General features: G+C 48.5%; 1 protein-coding gene across 1 annotated transcript in view; it reads right to left on the minus strand.

Annotated features, from left to right (window-relative positions):
- The window catches only part of FRAS1 (Fraser extracellular matrix complex subunit 1), a gene marked incomplete at its 5' end in the record, with an annotated part of 38,269 nt that overhangs the window by 16,254 nt on the left and 5,705 nt on the right, over nt 1–16,310 (minus strand). Inside the window, 18 exons of the mRNA XM_010160950.1 lie at nt 52–396; nt 1,333–1,579; nt 1,941–2,103; nt 2,589–2,748; nt 3,758–3,908; nt 5,175–5,288; nt 5,550–5,777; nt 6,712–6,852; nt 7,536–7,660; nt 10,319–10,498; nt 10,928–11,047; nt 11,459–11,647; nt 11,761–12,024; nt 12,616–12,769; nt 13,110–13,306; nt 14,359–14,494; nt 15,305–15,467; nt 16,080–16,228. Of these exons, the coding sequence (XP_010159252.1) occupies nt 52–396; nt 1,333–1,579; nt 1,941–2,103; nt 2,589–2,748; nt 3,758–3,908; nt 5,175–5,288; nt 5,550–5,777; nt 6,712–6,852; nt 7,536–7,660; nt 10,319–10,498; nt 10,928–11,047; nt 11,459–11,647; nt 11,761–12,024; nt 12,616–12,769; nt 13,110–13,306; nt 14,359–14,494; nt 15,305–15,467; nt 16,080–16,228 (3,226 nt within the window). The remainder of the gene's footprint in view (nt 1–51; nt 397–1,332; nt 1,580–1,940; nt 2,104–2,588; nt 2,749–3,757; nt 3,909–5,174; nt 5,289–5,549; nt 5,778–6,711; nt 6,853–7,535; nt 7,661–10,318; nt 10,499–10,927; nt 11,048–11,458; nt 11,648–11,760; nt 12,025–12,615; nt 12,770–13,109; nt 13,307–14,358; nt 14,495–15,304; nt 15,468–16,079; nt 16,229–16,310) is intronic.

Consider the following 16,310-nt stretch of genomic DNA (forward strand, 5'->3'; position numbering starts at 1 on the left):
CACCCCAACGTGGCGTGGAGCAGCCCGGGGGAAACCCCTGCTACTCTTCACCTGCAGCCTCACTGACGGTGAAAGTAGCGTTCCCCAGGAACACGGTAGAGGCGTCGTTGGGACCACTGATGAAGACGTTGGCTGACGCCCGGCTGCCGATGCGTGTGTTATCCGAGGCATCGGCCAACACGATCTCAAACTCCTCTTCTTCTTCGTATTCACTGTCGTCGATCAGCATGACGTCACATGTCATCCTGGTGACACCCGGACCAAAAACAATGCGGCTGTCATCCGCCATCCCCCGGGACTTGAAGTCAGAGCCAGATTCCAGCATATAAAGGCTGCTCCCCTTGGCTGATTTGGGGACAGTGTAGCAGATGGCAGACACGGTGCTGCTGGTATCCCCTACAACGCAACAGAAAAAATCCATAACTCTATGGAAATACTTCTACTCCATTTGGTGGAGACAACATTCACTTAAATAATAAAGCAGCATTCGGAAAAGAGTGTGAGGAGTGAAAAAGAACACCATCCCTGCTCCTAAACTTCCATAAAAGCGGCCTTAAGTCTGACTGGCAGGCATATTCCAAGACTGCACTCTTGGCTACCGTGACTGGGAAACAGTGGCACTTGCCTATTAAAGAACAAACAGTACAGTGATAGGGTCCACATAAAACACAGCAACTAGAACACAGAGAAGCAGCAAATAAATATTGGGGTTTTCTCCTGCTCATGCTGCGAGGAGAAATGAATCCAAAGGAAGGAACTTTAGCTGCAATGGTGAAACTTTCAGCAGAGCTGGGAAAGATAAAAAAAAAACCCCAAACATCTGCCCTGTGTTGTTATTTGTCATTTCAGTTGTGTCACAAAGCTTCTTCCAAAGAATCACCCCAAATTCATAAACAAGCAAACCCCAAGGAACTCCAATTGTTTTGGGGGGTCACAGTTATTTGCCTGCCAACAGGAAACAAGTCGTTTGCCTGAGCCTGGCAAAGGTATACACTGCAAAGACTCCAGCAGCTTTGCCGTAATCCTAGTCGTGTGATGAAAGACTATGGGATACAGGCACTAAACCACTTCTGTTATCTGTAAAGTACAGAATTAAACTTAAATCCAAGTTCTAGGCAGCCACACATACTTCACAGTCTGTCCACAGGTCCTTCACTTCCCTGTGTATCCAGTTTAATGTTGGCCACAGTCTCCAGGGCTCCCCACCCACACTACCTGCTGTGCGGGTTCAGACTCTGCACGTCCCACCCACAGCAGTGCCTGTGGAGCCACCTTCCCTCCCATGAGAACCCCACAGGAGCACAGAAGGTCACTGTGCCTGGCTCGACCCACCTTTCCTTTCAACAGGAGCAGAGAGAACGCCAGCGCTCTCGCTGACATGGTACGTCTTCCTGTCGAACTGCAGGGTGGGCTCGTCCTCTTTGTCCATGATGGTGACCGTGGCCCGGGTAATGTTCCCCAGCAGAGCGTAGGCTGGCATGCTGAGCTCCACGGCGAAGGTCTCCGTGCTCTCAAAGAGGGTGTCATCATTAATGACGATGGTGCAGGCTTTGGTGTCCTCCCGCTCCTCAAACTGCACCTGGAAGGCAGCGAGTGGCCTACTCTTCTTCTGGGGTCTGAAACCGTCTGTTCTTTCTGCCTTACCCTTGGCTGAGTCACATACCCTGTGCTCGGGCAGCATCAGCCACCGACTGTAACCAAGGATAAGCGGGTAGTGGAGGTCGAAGGCAGCAGCAAACGCTGTGCGTAGGCCTCCACCCCTTCTGCCCTCAGTCATGGTTTTAGCTCTTTGCACAATCAGGAGTGACATTCCTCCTCAGGCAAGCCTGTAACATTTGTGGCCTCTCACAACAGTCCCCTTTGTGTTTTTATCCGTTCTTTCATCCAGGCTTGATGACACGCATGGTTAGACCTTCCCTTTCCTGGTGTCCTTGACCTACCTGTCCGGCATACTCCACGTAGTCCTGCTCTCCTGGCTGTGAGCCAGAGCTGGAGGTGGCTGTTCCCTGCTCTGTGCGGCACAGGACAATCGCGTACTGGTTGAGGTTACCGATCCGCCTCACGGTGACGCTCACAGAGCCTGCGCTCTCTCTGACGTTGTAGCTGGAAACGTATCAAGCAGAGACAAATCACAGGCTGGGGAGCAAACCCTATGTGTTTAAGCTGATACTGAGCACCACAGACTCAGGCCGATTGTTGTCTCCATAGAAAATCTGAGTGACACTAATAACCAGGGACGTGGGCAGATGGCAGCTATTCAGCAACCCTGCTCCATGGTTTAACCTGGCAGGCACAGCTCCTCAGTGACACACACGAGTTCCCACTTCCATACTGGCTGCTGCTGGCCACCCCACCTAGAAATCAACAGTGTTAATTCAACAGGAATGTCACGAGTGGTGCTACTGTGCAGAGCAGCGAGACCTGAGGCCTGACGGGATGCCAGGGAAACACAGGCAGAAACGAGGGTAACTGCCCCAGCATTTTGTTTCCATGTTGTATGTCCAATCATGTACTACAGATCTCCACCTGCCTTGCTCCAGATAAGACTCCATGTGGCAGGAGAGTGCTGTAAACCCCATGCCATTTACCTGGTGTATGTAAAGCTGAGGAGAGACCACTGGATATGGAAGATGTTGCCACTGACCACGTTGGGTTTGCTGTCCTTCACTAGGAACTGAAAGCTGTCCATGGTCTCCTGAACCTTCTCCTCATGCATCACGTATCGAATGAGGCCCTGGTTCACATCCTCTGCCAGGAGGAGACATCCAATGAGCCCACCCAGAAATCCAATGGCAGTTTTATAGACAAGCAGTGAGGAGACATGCCTCCGCAGGGATTGGGTTCTCCACATGCCCTTTATGCTGCAGCAGCTTTTCTAACTGCCCTGGTCTTACCTGTGGTAGAAGCCAGCCTACAAGCTGTGACAAGACATTCCCTTGCCTAGTCTTTATCCATAATGGCTCATACTTAAAAAGCAGCTTTGGTGAAATGCAAAAAATATGAATTTGCCTAGGCAGCACATATTTCAGTTCTGTTCTATAAGCTGCCATGTCCTAACAGGGCTTCTCACTGCTGAGATGGTTTGGGGTCCCTGACCTTCTGCAGTATAGTATGTTTCCCAAGGTTCAGCCCTAAAACGACGTTAAGTCTCTTCCTTTTTTTTCTGAGCACACGGAGGCCAAGCGTGGCAGGCAGGGCCTGATGAGAACGGGCTGTCAGACCTGCTGACTGTGTCTGTCAGTGTGGTGTGAGATTCTGAGAACTGCAGCAGCAGAAGCGCTGAAGGCTGCACTGTTGACTTCACTCTCAGCCTGCCCAGGGGAGTATGGAGACAGCAGTGCTCAGAAGGAGCACAGTGGCGCAGGAAGCATTTATCCCTCACCTCCCCTTCCTAACGGAGGGCCCCTCAGTCCTGCAACGGTGAACTTGCCACGCGTTGTTGACTCTGCACTGCTGGCTAAACATCTACCAGACCTTGATTAGAGCCACATGCAATATCTACAGCTCCTCTTTGTTGTCCCAAGTCAAATCTCTGGCTCTAATGAGTCTGGAGAACCTGCGTGTGCTACAGGGCACAGGTTGGCATCTATAAGAAATCATAGGATTTCTGCAATTGAGAGCAAAGTTCAATCCTTACTTTTGATGCACCTTTGAGATTTGCCCCTTATCTTCTCCCCTCCCACCTCACCCCAAGCTATCGTGACAAACTGAAGCAGCTGAAGGAAAAAAGCCATCATATACAGTCCAACTTCCTTACCCTGTGTAAAGGTCGTCACGGTTGACCCTGGTTTCAGCTTATTCTCCACATAACCATTCCTGGGACCAGTTGTTATCTCATAGATCAGCTGTTTGTCATCTGTGTCAGGATCTGTTGTCAGTAATTCCTTCTTGGTGATTACATTGGTTGCCTGGATTAAAGCCAAACCAAGGAGAAAAACTCTGGAGATCCAGCAGTGCAAGTCTGATTGACCGTTCATCCAAAAGGCCCAACCATCCCGCTGCCAGACAGTACTCCATGAGGGAAAAGCTAGGGGATGTAAAAGCACAGAGCACACAGAGCAGCCTTCAACAGACAAATGGCCCACCTGGTGTTTGACAGCACAGGAAAGACTCAAATTCCGCCTCACACCTGGTTTGTTTAATAAAAAAACCCACTGTGGCTCAAAGAAAAGGACATTCAGAACAAGCTGCCCAGCCCTATCTAGCTGGGGCTAAAAGCTATGACAAATCTTTTGGTTCCACCCGGGTATCACTGCTCCATGAACTGTGCTGACACTCAGCTGAGGTCTGGCTCTGCAAGACACATTTGCAAACAGCCTCAAGTTGAAGGATTCGCTCAGGACAGCTCATGCTGCTTTAGTGAGCCTGCACTAGTCCTCCTTCAAATGACCTCACGCAGATGTGCCTCAGTTCCACCACATTTTGCTTTCTCTTTCAAAAGAAAACACCTTTAACAGCAGGAGAAAAAAGAGAATTGAACTGCCTGAGGCTGCAGGAGTGTTTTTTCTGAAAGGCAGGAATTTGAGCTGAGATAGCCACGTTTTAGTACAATTTCTTACAACAGCATCTTCCAACCCTTTTTCTTGGAAAGAACAGAAGTATTTCATTGCAGTTAACACTCGGTCCTCAAAAACAAGCACAAGAGAGAGTACCCCGGGGTTTTGTTTGGGCTTCAGTCAAACAAAGGCATGTCACAGCAAGAATTTCCCATGCCACCTTTCTTTGAAAGCCATGTATCTCCCCCATGGCTGCTGCCGCACAGAAATCACGACCTCTCCACCATCAGCAAAGCTGAAAACATCCCACCCTGGGGAGGAGGGCCAAGGGGCAGGATGTGCCCACCCAGGAAGGCAGGCAGGAGCTGCAGAACACTGCACAGCTCGTGCAAGTGTCACGAAGAGCTCCGCTTGGTTGTCCTGCTGATGTAAGGGAAGGAGATGATCCAGGAAGCAATTCAGTGCCCTGGAGCCACATGGCCTGGTTTAGCTAATGGAGCAGCAGAGCAGGCATCCCGGCACACCTCTGCCTTTTCCAAGACACTTGATGGGCACGAGGGACACCTGTTTTCTACCAACAAAATAAAAATGGTGAAGGAACAGGATGTTCTTCTCTGAAGCTCCTTCTCCTGGAAGAGCCTGAGGAACCATCTAAGCTGAACCCAGACAGGCAGTTACCTTGCCATCCATGTACTCCAGCCACTGCAAACCCAGGTTGGTGACCACCCTGGGTGTCCCATCATCCACAGAGAGAATGTCCACTTTGAAGCGTTGAGGTGCTGCTGTCACAACCTGACAAAAGTTCAGAGAGACGGCTGTTACTTTAGGAGTCAGAGCCTCATCCACCACATTACCAACTTTGCTCTGTTGGGATCAAGGTCCTGGGGTGAGTTTGCCCATACGAAGGCTGGTACATCAGGGAAGAAGCACATGACATCACATAACTGAGAATACTCATCCCTTATCTTCAGTGGAGTCCCAGCAGCTGTCTCCCCTTCTCTGAGAGAGGTAGCTTTAGAAAGTCTCCCTCACACGCCTTCTCCCCCCCCTTACCTTCTTCCCCCCATCCTCCACAATGAAGAAGGGATTGGTGCCATCGGACACAGTGAAGGTGAAGCGATCCTTCAGCGAGTTGCTACCGTCGTGACTGTAGCTGATGCGATTCTGGTAGATGTCATCCATTGTGAAGGTGGCGGCGTGGTGGTAACGCTGCCCGTTGCTGGTGCGTTCGATCAGGCCATGCCGAGGGGGCTGCATGACTGTGAACGTAATGGACTCAGCCTGCACCAAGGAGACAGAGTGGCCAAGCTGATGATGTGACCCCAGGACCAGGACAGGCAGGTCCTTGCAGCTTGAGATACCCGGAGAGGGACTCTACATCCAGACAGCTTCCCTAGCACAGTGTTTCCAACCAGGGGCTGGAAGGCAGCACAGCATGCTGAACTGATTCACCCTGAGCCCTGCCCTGCCTTTATCCCTCTCCCAAGGTGGCTATCTACAAAACAAACCCAGTCAGGGCGAGCTAGGCTAGACATATCACACCAAACCACTGGTTCAGCTGATCTGAGTCAGCGCTCGCCTTCGTGACGACCCCTCAAACACAAAAGCAGCCCCCCATTCTGCAGCCATTCTAAGCAACGTGCCCTGTGTCGCTTCTGTCGGGGTGGAAGCAGCAATAACCTTTGGGGCAGGATCTTTGGCTCAAGGCAATAACAGGCAGCCAGGGGCTTTCCTGCTGCAGGGAAACTCAGGTACAGCCACCAAGCCACCACTTAGCCTCTGGTCAGATCCAGGAGGAGGAAGAGGAAACGTCATTTTCATCTGTGCTAGGCATAAACTCAGGGTCACGGCTAGGGATAAGCTCAGATCAAATCCACAGTGTTCAGAGAGAAGGTGGGACAGGGCAAGTATTAGCTCTGATCACAACTTCCAAATGTTTTCCTTGCAGGTTTGTTGCTTGTATGTCTGAGAGACATCCCAGATGAAGCCATTTCTCAAGCCAGGACTTTGCTTTGCTCCAACACTCATTCATCTATGTCTATACAAATTGGGCCTCCCACAAGCTGCTTGTTTGATATTGTGATCAGACAGGGTATGATCTCAGGGAGAGATGACACTCACTGCGGTCTCTCTCTGAACACAAGCCCATTTTTCTGACAGCCCAGATAGGCAGCAGCACAGGGGAGGGAGGAGGCAAGGGGGAGTCCTGCCTTACCTCTGTGTCAGCATCTGTTGCTTTAAGCTCAAACTCTGTGATGGTTTTTCTCACACCTTCCTGAACTGTCATCCCGAGGCTTTGCACTATGGGTAAGGAGTCATCCACAGGGTTTATGGTGATGTCAAACGTCTGGCTCACCTGGAAGAGGAAGAAAAGCCTCTCTTGATGAATTCAGTCTACCAAGAGTGCAATTCCACTGAAAGAGTAATGCTTTGAGGAGATCATAGTGATCCACTGTGTTTGGGTCACTTCATTTTGGCCTTGTTCAGTGAGTAAAAAAGAGCTTCTAAGCTCAACTCTTGTGATCACGATGACTTCTATCCCTCCCCACTAATTTATTCTTCCTCCTCCTGTGATATTTATGGACACCTACTTTTCCCTCCCTCATTTGACTTTATCCTCCTCCCTCTATTTGCAGCTATGGTTCTTCCCTTTCAGAAAGTAGGAAGGAGACATTTCTCAAGGGTCTAACTGTGCTCCTGCGTATGTTGTCTGTGCACCAGATCAAAGCTTAGCTCCAGGGGCAATTGGTAAGCAGATGAAAAGCAAACACTGAAATCTTGGTAAACCAGTGTCACGAAGCTGCATCTCAAGTGGCTTCCCTTTACCTTCACGGGGCTTGCTCTCTTCCCTGCAGTACGTGCAGGGGAAGCAAGAGCACCCACTATCACCAAACAACAAGCCCATGTGTGGCTTGTTTAATTTCCTTTGCTATGTGCAGGTGTCTCTCACAAGCACGCAAAGGGAAAATTGACTCTTATCACATCCTACAGAATCAATAGCCTGCTCTGACTCGGGTGAAAAAACATGCTGGGACTTACCTCATTTGTTCCATCAGAAACAGAAAAGGTGAATGCATCCATATGCTTTTCAATGTCACTGGTGTGGACGTACCGGATGCTGCGAGAGGCCAAGTCTGCTTGGCTGAAGGCACTAATTCTTGTCCCTAGAAAAAGAACAGGGGAAAACGTACAATAGAGAGAGCAAGGCAGGGAAAAATATAGGGAGCTAGCTGGACATATCTAGCCTTTAGCACTAAGTCTGGGCTCATTCTACTCCAATTCAGGCTGTATCACAAACCTCAGCTGAGGCAGGGATTTAGATGGCACAGAGGCTCCTAAAAACTCTGCTAGGCAACTTTTGAATTAATGTAGTGGCAGCCCTTATGCAAAAAGAAGTATAAACCCTGGGCTGTAACCAGAGAAGCGAGCCCAGCAGGTCAAGGGAGGTGATTCTCCTCCTCTACTCTGCTCTCATGAGACCCCACCTGGAGTGCTGCGTCCAGCTGTGGAGCCCTCAACATCAGAAGGACATAGAACGGTGGGAGCGAGTCCAGAGGAGGCCACGAAGATGCTCCGAGGGCTGGAGCCCCTCTGCTATGGGGACAGGCGGAGAGAGTTGGGCTTGTTCAGCCTGGAGACGAGAAGGCTCCGGGGAGAGATTACAGAACCTTCCAGTACCTGAAGGGGCTACAAGGAAGCTGGGGGGGACTTTTTACAAGGGCCTGTAGTGACAGGACAAGGGGTAACGGGTTTAAATTGAAAGTGGGGAGATTTAGATTAGATATCAGGAAGAAGTTCTTCCTGGAGAGGGTGGTGAGGCACTGGCACAGGTTGCCCAGAGAAGCTGTGGATGCGCCATCCCTGGAAGTGTTCAAGGCCAGGCTGGATGAGGCTTTGAGCAACCTGGTCTAGTGGAAGGTGTCCCTGCCCAGAGGAGCGGAGTTGGAACTAGATGATCCTTAAGGTTCCTTCCAACCCAAATCCTGTGATTCTATGATAAACTTCTTCCCAGACATACAATTCTATGATGGCACCCCGCACTGCCAGGACTCGCTGCTGGGGATGGGCCTCTTAGGGCAGACAGTGAGAGAAGCTGTGTGAAAAATGGTGGATGTAATATTTCGATTTTCACTGCTGCGCAGGACAGAGCTAACCGTGGCATCTAAGCCTGGACAAAAGATTTCCTGGGCTTACAGCCATTTTCAAAAATGCCTTCAAAGTCTCTGCTCTCTTTGCCGCTGCGTGTACCCTGCATTTAGAACAGACTAAGCCCCGTTTTCAACACTGACTTACAGTGACATCTTTATAGGTCACTAGATGTGACACAGAAAGGTACCCAACAATCATTATAAAAGAGCACTTGAGCCTTTAAATCTGACTGCTGCATTTTACTGCTCTTAAGAACAACAAAAACCCTGACAAAAAGTTTTCGACCAATTTATCATGTTAAATGGCTACTGACAATATTGGCCACAGTCCAAATGATATCAGTATTGATACAAATAGATGAGCCAAAACTGGATGACTGGCCAAGGTTTCCTTGGACCTCATTAGCTTTAAAGGTTTGTGTTCTTTCTGAACACTCCAGTTCTCTCTCCTTAGGTTTAGGTCATTTAAAACATAAGAACAAGTCTTTCACAGTGTGTGACTCGATATCTTTCTTAGTCCATCACAGACATGAAAAAGTACAGAAATCAGAATCACCACATTTTAAATAACAGGAGGAATAAAATCCTTAATCCAGCTCTTTCAGGTTTCCAAAGTACAAGATTCACTGTTTAGTTTGCAATTTAGATAAAAATATTGCAAGCTCTTAATTTTCTCTCAGCAGGGGGCTTGCTTATTATAATTTTCATGCATTATTCCTACCCTTTCAACGTGCTTGCCAAACATCTTACAGTTTGGAGAAGGTGAGGGAAGTCATACACCAAACTGAGGTGTATAGGGACTGTCTGCACCTTGAAAACACACAGCAGGTATTTCCACTTTAATCTCATGGTAATGAGAAATCTAATTCTAAGAAGAAACATAATCTTAGCGGAGTATAATCTATATCAGAACAGCATATTATGACAGCATAGATTCAGACTAATTCGACCAGGGAGGGGTAGGACACTCATACTGTCAGTGGGCATGGAAGGCAACTCTCAAATTCAGATCACATTTGCAGTTAATTATTTTCTGCATTTCACAGGATTAACCAATTCCCCCCCTCTCTGAACGACCAGAATTCATTATCCAGCATATCCATCCCATGGCAATGCAGCTGCTTTTTAAACTAACTCAGTGGTTAGTTCCCTTCCTCTCTCTGAAGCACAGCTGGGAGAAGAGGCTGGTGTTTAGGGTTCAAGGGACACACTGGCCAAGAGGGAGACTGAAAGCAAGTTGTCTGTTCACCAAGGAGGGCTCTAGTGCCGTGGATGGATTAGGGGAGAGATTCTTTTGAGCTTTGTACTATATGTGGTCACAGAAAAGGCTGAAGGTTTGCCAGTCACGCAGATGCAGCAACATGTCCTGAAAGAGAAGATTCACGCAGCAGCAAGCTGGACTGATCTGCCAAGTCCACAAGGCACGGTCACCACGGGCCATAAACTCACCCAGAGGCTAAATAAATCCTCACCTGTGTTTATTGGGCTGCCTTGCCTCCACTCACCCTATTTTCCAGCTCTTTGGGCTAACGACCATTTGATTTCTAACAGGAAACATAATCCTGCGCTGCTGCCTCCAAGCACTTGTTTTCTGCAGTGAATCTTTAGGGTTCGAAAGCCGTCCAGTGCTTTGCTGCTAGAGTACTCAGCCGAGTGAAACACGGCCCTGCTCACCTGGGGAGGCCACATGCTCCAGGTGCCCCAGCTGTGGCTGCCTGGTGAGCTCGTACTGGAGCTGCGCCGGCTCACTGTCCTGGTCAGTGGCAGAGAGCTGCAGGGTCGTGATGGTCTTCGCCGAGTTCTCATCCAAGACCAGCCCTTCGTTAGCGATGATGGAAGGGGGAAATCTGTCCTCTGAAAGGATTAAATAGAAAGCTGAGTTAGGGACAGTCACCTCCCTTTCCCTGGTGTTATTTAAATCGGGTACTTGTGTTCAAGTGAAAGACAACACACACACCTCCCATACTGGTAATTCCAAAACAGGGAATCTGGGCCCCATTGAGGGGACAGTAACATTATCACGTCTTAAAGACAATCTAGGCAGTATGAAGATATTAAGGGGAATTTTTCTACCTTTCTCAGTGAGTTTGCCAGAAGCCAAAGAACTAACCCTTAAATCTGTGAACTCTCCCCATGTCCCAAACTTCAAAGGGCTTTGAATTAACAGCAAATAAAAACTGCATCTGAAAAATTGCATCTTAACTTGCAGTACACGTTCAATGGGAATCTATGAAGGCCCGAGCTTTGCAGCAAAGAGGACATAACTTCAGCACTATCTTTTACCTAATACACTAATATAAAACAACTGGTCCATCAGTTTGTTGCCATCTGCATCTGTCACATCAAAGGTGAAGGCAAAATTTCCGACAGGATCTCCTTTCTTGTGACTGTACACCACTTGCCCTGGAGAGAGGGACAGGAGAAAAGCAGTGATTTGTTACAGGCTGCATCATTTAGTTCTTAATTTGGAACCAGGCTGGCATCATAAGCTGAGGAACTTGTGCCTGACAGAGCTCCTGGATTTGGGTTTCATTACTTTTTCTCTTTACTCTTTTCCTCCTGCTGAGAGAGACTTTCTAACACCTACTTAACCATACGTATTTCTGCTCTAGCAAAACAACCTTATCTTCTTTCCCTCTCCCTTCCCTGCTTCAAGTCATCCTCCCCCTCTCATTAAAGATCATAGAATCACAGAATATCTCATGTTGGAAGGGACCCATAAGGATCATCAAGTCCAACTCCCTGCTCCTTGCAGGACTACTTAAACCAGCCACAAGTTACTTGCCATGATTCTCTAAAATTAAGCACTCTTACCTTTATTTATATCAGCCTGGGTGAAACTTCTGACAGGTCCTTCAACAGAGATCTGGACTGGATTACCAATTTTGGTCAACTGCAGATGGCCCACGCTGGGATCCCTCTTCATGACAAATCTGATTGTAGTATCATCTGAATAAATACCTGCCACTTTCAAATGCTGATCTGTGAGGTGTGCCGCTGAGCCTGGAGCAGAGAAAGAAAGTCCACAATGCTTCAGACAACCCAGCTAAGTGACTGGTTCAGACTGAACCATACAGCAGTACCAAGCAATACCGCTCTCCTCCCTCTCCCCATACCAGCTGGGAGCTGCAGGCCCCTGTTGACAGCTAATGTGGGTGACTGCTTCTTCGGCAGCTCCACGGAGAGCTCCAGTCTCCCCGTCTGCGTGTAGAGACCATCTGTGATGGAGAAGCCGAACTCATCTGTTTGTGCTGCTGCACCACCCTGAGTATAAACGATCAGCTCATCCACAATGTCCTGGTAGGTGAAGGATGAGCCCACGGACAGCACGTGTCCATGCTCCGGGTGCTCTGCAGCAGTCTGCCTCCTGCGGAGGTGACCTGACAAACAACAGATGGATGAAAATTATGGGGAGAAGACACCCTGCCAGGGACACTTCCTGTGACAGCTCTCAGTGGGAGGCACAGAGGTGGACATACCCTTACTGGAAAAAAGGAAGGAAAATATCTGCTTATTGCCAAAACTCTGAGAGTTTGGCTACATAGATGATCTGAAAAAGGGTGCACAGCCCTTGGTAGTTTAACACGACAGCAGCCTTCACTTGACACCTGCCTTGCTTTATCACTGCAGAGAGATGCTAGTTGCTCAGCTCTTTGGAACTGCAATAGGGAACCTCTTTGGAACCCTGCAATAGCGAGTGGGGTAACAGAAAAGGGAACTTCCCAGGGAAATGCATGCAGTCCCCCTTTCCACTCTCCCACAAACAGCGAGGGACAACTCGCAAGGAATAGGTCTGTTCTGAAGCACAACCCCTCTGTGGCTGCTGGCCCAAACACAGATGAAATGTGCTTTCCACAAGTATGCCAGGCTCCTCTCTCACATCAGGGGCTGTTACACACACAGACATAAAGACACACAGACACACAGTCTCTCTCTCCCCCCCCCCCCCCCCCAAGCTTGTCAGGCCTTACCATGTTCAGGACTTTTGGTAACCATGATGACCAGCTCACTGTTGTGGGTGTCCAAGTCCTGCAGGTTGAGGGAGGTGTTGGTAATCACCACTCCTGAGCCCTCACGTACTCTGACAGGCTCCAACACCATCTTCGGGGGCTCATCGTTCTGTCGCTGCACAGGTCCCAAAGGCACACAGTCAAAAAAGGGACATGGCCAAGGGGAAAAGACCGCTGCCCACTGGAATGAAATACAAGCTCCCAAACGACAGTATTGATGCTGACACCCATTAATGGGCTACACCAGTCTCTCCAAATCTATCCCGCATCATGGCTGCTTCTAAGAGGGAGGAGAAACCAGAGAAATAAGCCCTGGGGAAGAGGCTGCAATGAACAACTGTTCTTTTCTTTAATCCCCTTCCCACTTTAGGAAGGGTTGAGGAAAGCTTGCACTTTAGAAGTCATGTGTCTGTGTGAGAGGAGAGGGCTCTGTCTACCAGAGAGCACAGGCATACCTGAATTGTGATGTTAATGCTCTGCACCTCAGACTGGCTGAAGCCATCGCTCACATAAAAGCTGAAAGCATCACTTGTTGGCTCAATGCTTTCATGGACGCTCTGGAAGTAGTAAATCCTGTTTTCTGTAACATCTTGAAGGGAAAAGGATGTGCCTGCGGTCACAGCAGACTCGCTCTGCGGGCCAAAACTCTCACCTGCAAACCAAAATACTACTAGCGAAAGGATGTTCAATTCACTGATAAACTAAAAATAAAAGTAGCGGGATTAGGAGAAGACTGGCACATTGTGAAGGGTGCAGGAGGATGTTCATTCCTACAACATGGCTTTCCCACACCTGGTGACCTTTGTAGGAAGTAACATCTGCTGCATTAGAGTAGCCACTGGGGAAGCCGCAGTTATATGCACAGTACAAGCAATCCCACGTCCCAGAATTACTTAGGCTTTCTTCAGAGATGAGACAACCCCCAGTGTGCCATCTGGCCTCAACACAATCTCTACATCAAGCTTCACCTTGCAAAACTAAGTCAAACACCAGAGAGGATCGCTCAGCCATTGCCCGTTAAAGGAGAGAGGCTCACCGTTACCAAAATGGGACAAACTGGAGTTCACTTACAGGGCACAAGTAAGAGTGACAAGGGTAATGGTTAGCAACCTGTGCTCTCTAGAAGAAAGGCAATCACCGCTGTAACAAGCCACTACACTGGCCAACCCACGGTGATATTTTACAAAGGCAAGTTATGATTTAAGTAAAATGGTATATGCCACTCCTGTTACGGCCACACACAGGATTAAGCAGATGAGTCTCCTGGAGGAACATCTTTAAACAATACGGGATAAATCCTACCTTTTCTTGATATCACAGTGAGATAAGAGAACGTTACCAGCCATGCTCTACCATAGTTCTCACAGCCTCAAAGCTTGCTGGGACACTTAGAGGAATTTAGGAGTTTGTCCTGCGTAACAAGGACAGCCAAAATAAAGCCATGATGAAAATACAACACATGGGCTTGAAAAGGCTCCTAATGCCCCAGTCTCACAACACAGACCAGTCTCCAGCAAACGAGAATTAGGAGGAAATGCTCCCCAGAGATGGTTTATATTGTTACGAGCTCTTTATGATCAACTGATGCCAACCAGGACTGCACTGAGGAACTGAGGTGAGACAGATTAGAACGTGCTCCAGCATGACAATTCCTATGTTCCCTTTCATCAGCCACGAGGAAGAAGGGATAGGCAAGCAGTTTACCTGTTCTAGTGTTTTCGATATAGCCATACATAGGTAGAGTGACAACCGTGACCCTCAGGTCCTCCCTGGCAGCAGGATCATAATCAGCAGCTAAGTGGTGATGAGCCAGCAGTGGGACCCTGCCTCCCTCGTCCACCTGGAAAGCAAAAGCGTACAGCAAAACTACTGCCAACACACAGTGACACGCAAATTGTTACTAAACGAGTCTGCTTCTACGGAAGAGGATTCCCCAGTCCTCACGGTGTTCTCACTTCTCTGAGGTCCTGTCCCATCCTCCCCCAGATCTGTTAAGCATGAAATCAGTGGGAAGGTGAGGAGGAATGGGAAGAACAAAGCCCCAGGAGAAGCCTGCAAGTGCTTTACTGGGGCAGGCAGAGAACTGGCAGAGTCACGCTGACCTCTCAGAAGGCGAGATCTGCATTTCTTGCTGAGGGGAGCCTTTTGAAGGCAAGGGAGGGGAATGCAAAGCTGGAAGGGAGGGAGATGACTTCAAAAGGCTTTGATAAGGAGTCTGAAATGCTGTGTATCAGTCCAAAGCACCAGATGTTTTCAGCCTTCTGTTCATCTTTCAGAATCATAGAACCTCTTAGGTTGGAAAAGACTTCTAAGATCATCAGGTCCAACCACTGATGGATTTACACATAAACTGGTGGGATAAGGGATGAAATATTAAACAGGGATAAATCAGACTTGTTCCACTGACATTAACAAGACACCCTAGGAGGAACCCAGCTCCTGACTAGAACAGACATAAGCAGATGAGGGTCACGGAAGCAGCAGTACCTCCTCTGGTCTCCAAGTAATTTGTTAACCCTTTGCACTCACAGGATTGCGTGTGCAACACTGTGTTTCTTCACTGATTTCCCCTCAGTCCAGGAAAACTGTTCAATTTCTTACATCAAAGACATTCTTGTCACTGTTCCTAGCATCGTGGGTAACCACTTACAGTGATATGGTCAGCGAAAGCAATGAGCGATGGCACTGCCTGGGCAGGCATGATAGTGACGGTGAACATCTGTCTGTCAAGCCGGTTGTTATCGGCATCAAAAACAACGAAGTGGAAGATGTCTGTAACCGGCTGATTGCTGGTCTCGAACGTGGTGGAGTAGCTGTGGAAGTGAGAACACCAACCAGGTCAGGGGGTCTCACTGACAGTCAGGCAAATACCTCTCACCTCTGCATTAGAATCATAGAATCACAGAACGGTTTGGGTGGGAAGGGACCTTAAAGACCATCCAGTTCCAACCCCCCTGCCATGGGCAGGAACCCCTTCCACTAGACCAGGTTGCTCAAAGCCACATCCAGCCTGGCCTTGAACACTTCCAGGGATGGCGCATCCACAGCTTCTCTGGGCAACAGAGGTGATTGCACACCTCTTGAAAGAGAGGCCGTATTTCAGTTCCCAACCCTCCATCACCTGCATTCCCCGAGTTCTTTTAAATAACCATTTTAGGTGTTGCCTACCTAAAGTATCACCATGACATTGTGGACACAGAAAGAATTCCCATAATTTGGAGCTACACCAACTGCTGGCATTTCAGACATACGTGAACACCTAATTCTGCACTGAGGGAATGCTCTCATTTATAATCTCATAGGATACAACAGCCAAGAAAGGAAAAAATATCTTTGATATATTGTACTAATAGCCCTGAGATCCCTGCGGAAAGCCCACTGAGCTTTTAACTGGCATGGCTTGAAGGAGAACAGCTCTTTGATACCTGATCCTCTGGTTGTTGATGTCTTCCATAGTGAAATTATAAACCTTGGAAAGCTCTTCATCGTAAGAGGCAGACATGCGTAAGAGGGTGCCATATGCAGGCAGGGATATTAACTGGATTCGTATCTCCGAGTCAGGAGAATTGTTGTCCTAAACATGAAGAAACAAAGCAGATCAAAACAAGACAAGATTTTGTTTCACTCCACTAAAAATGGAAGGAGGAATCAAATGT

The sequence above is a fragment of the Eurypyga helias genome, unplaced genomic scaffold (assembly GCF_000690775.1).
Source record: "Eurypyga helias isolate BGI_N326 unplaced genomic scaffold, ASM69077v1 scaffold49991, whole genome shotgun sequence".
Taxonomy (NCBI): domain Eukaryota; kingdom Metazoa; phylum Chordata; class Aves; order Eurypygiformes; family Eurypygidae; genus Eurypyga; species Eurypyga helias.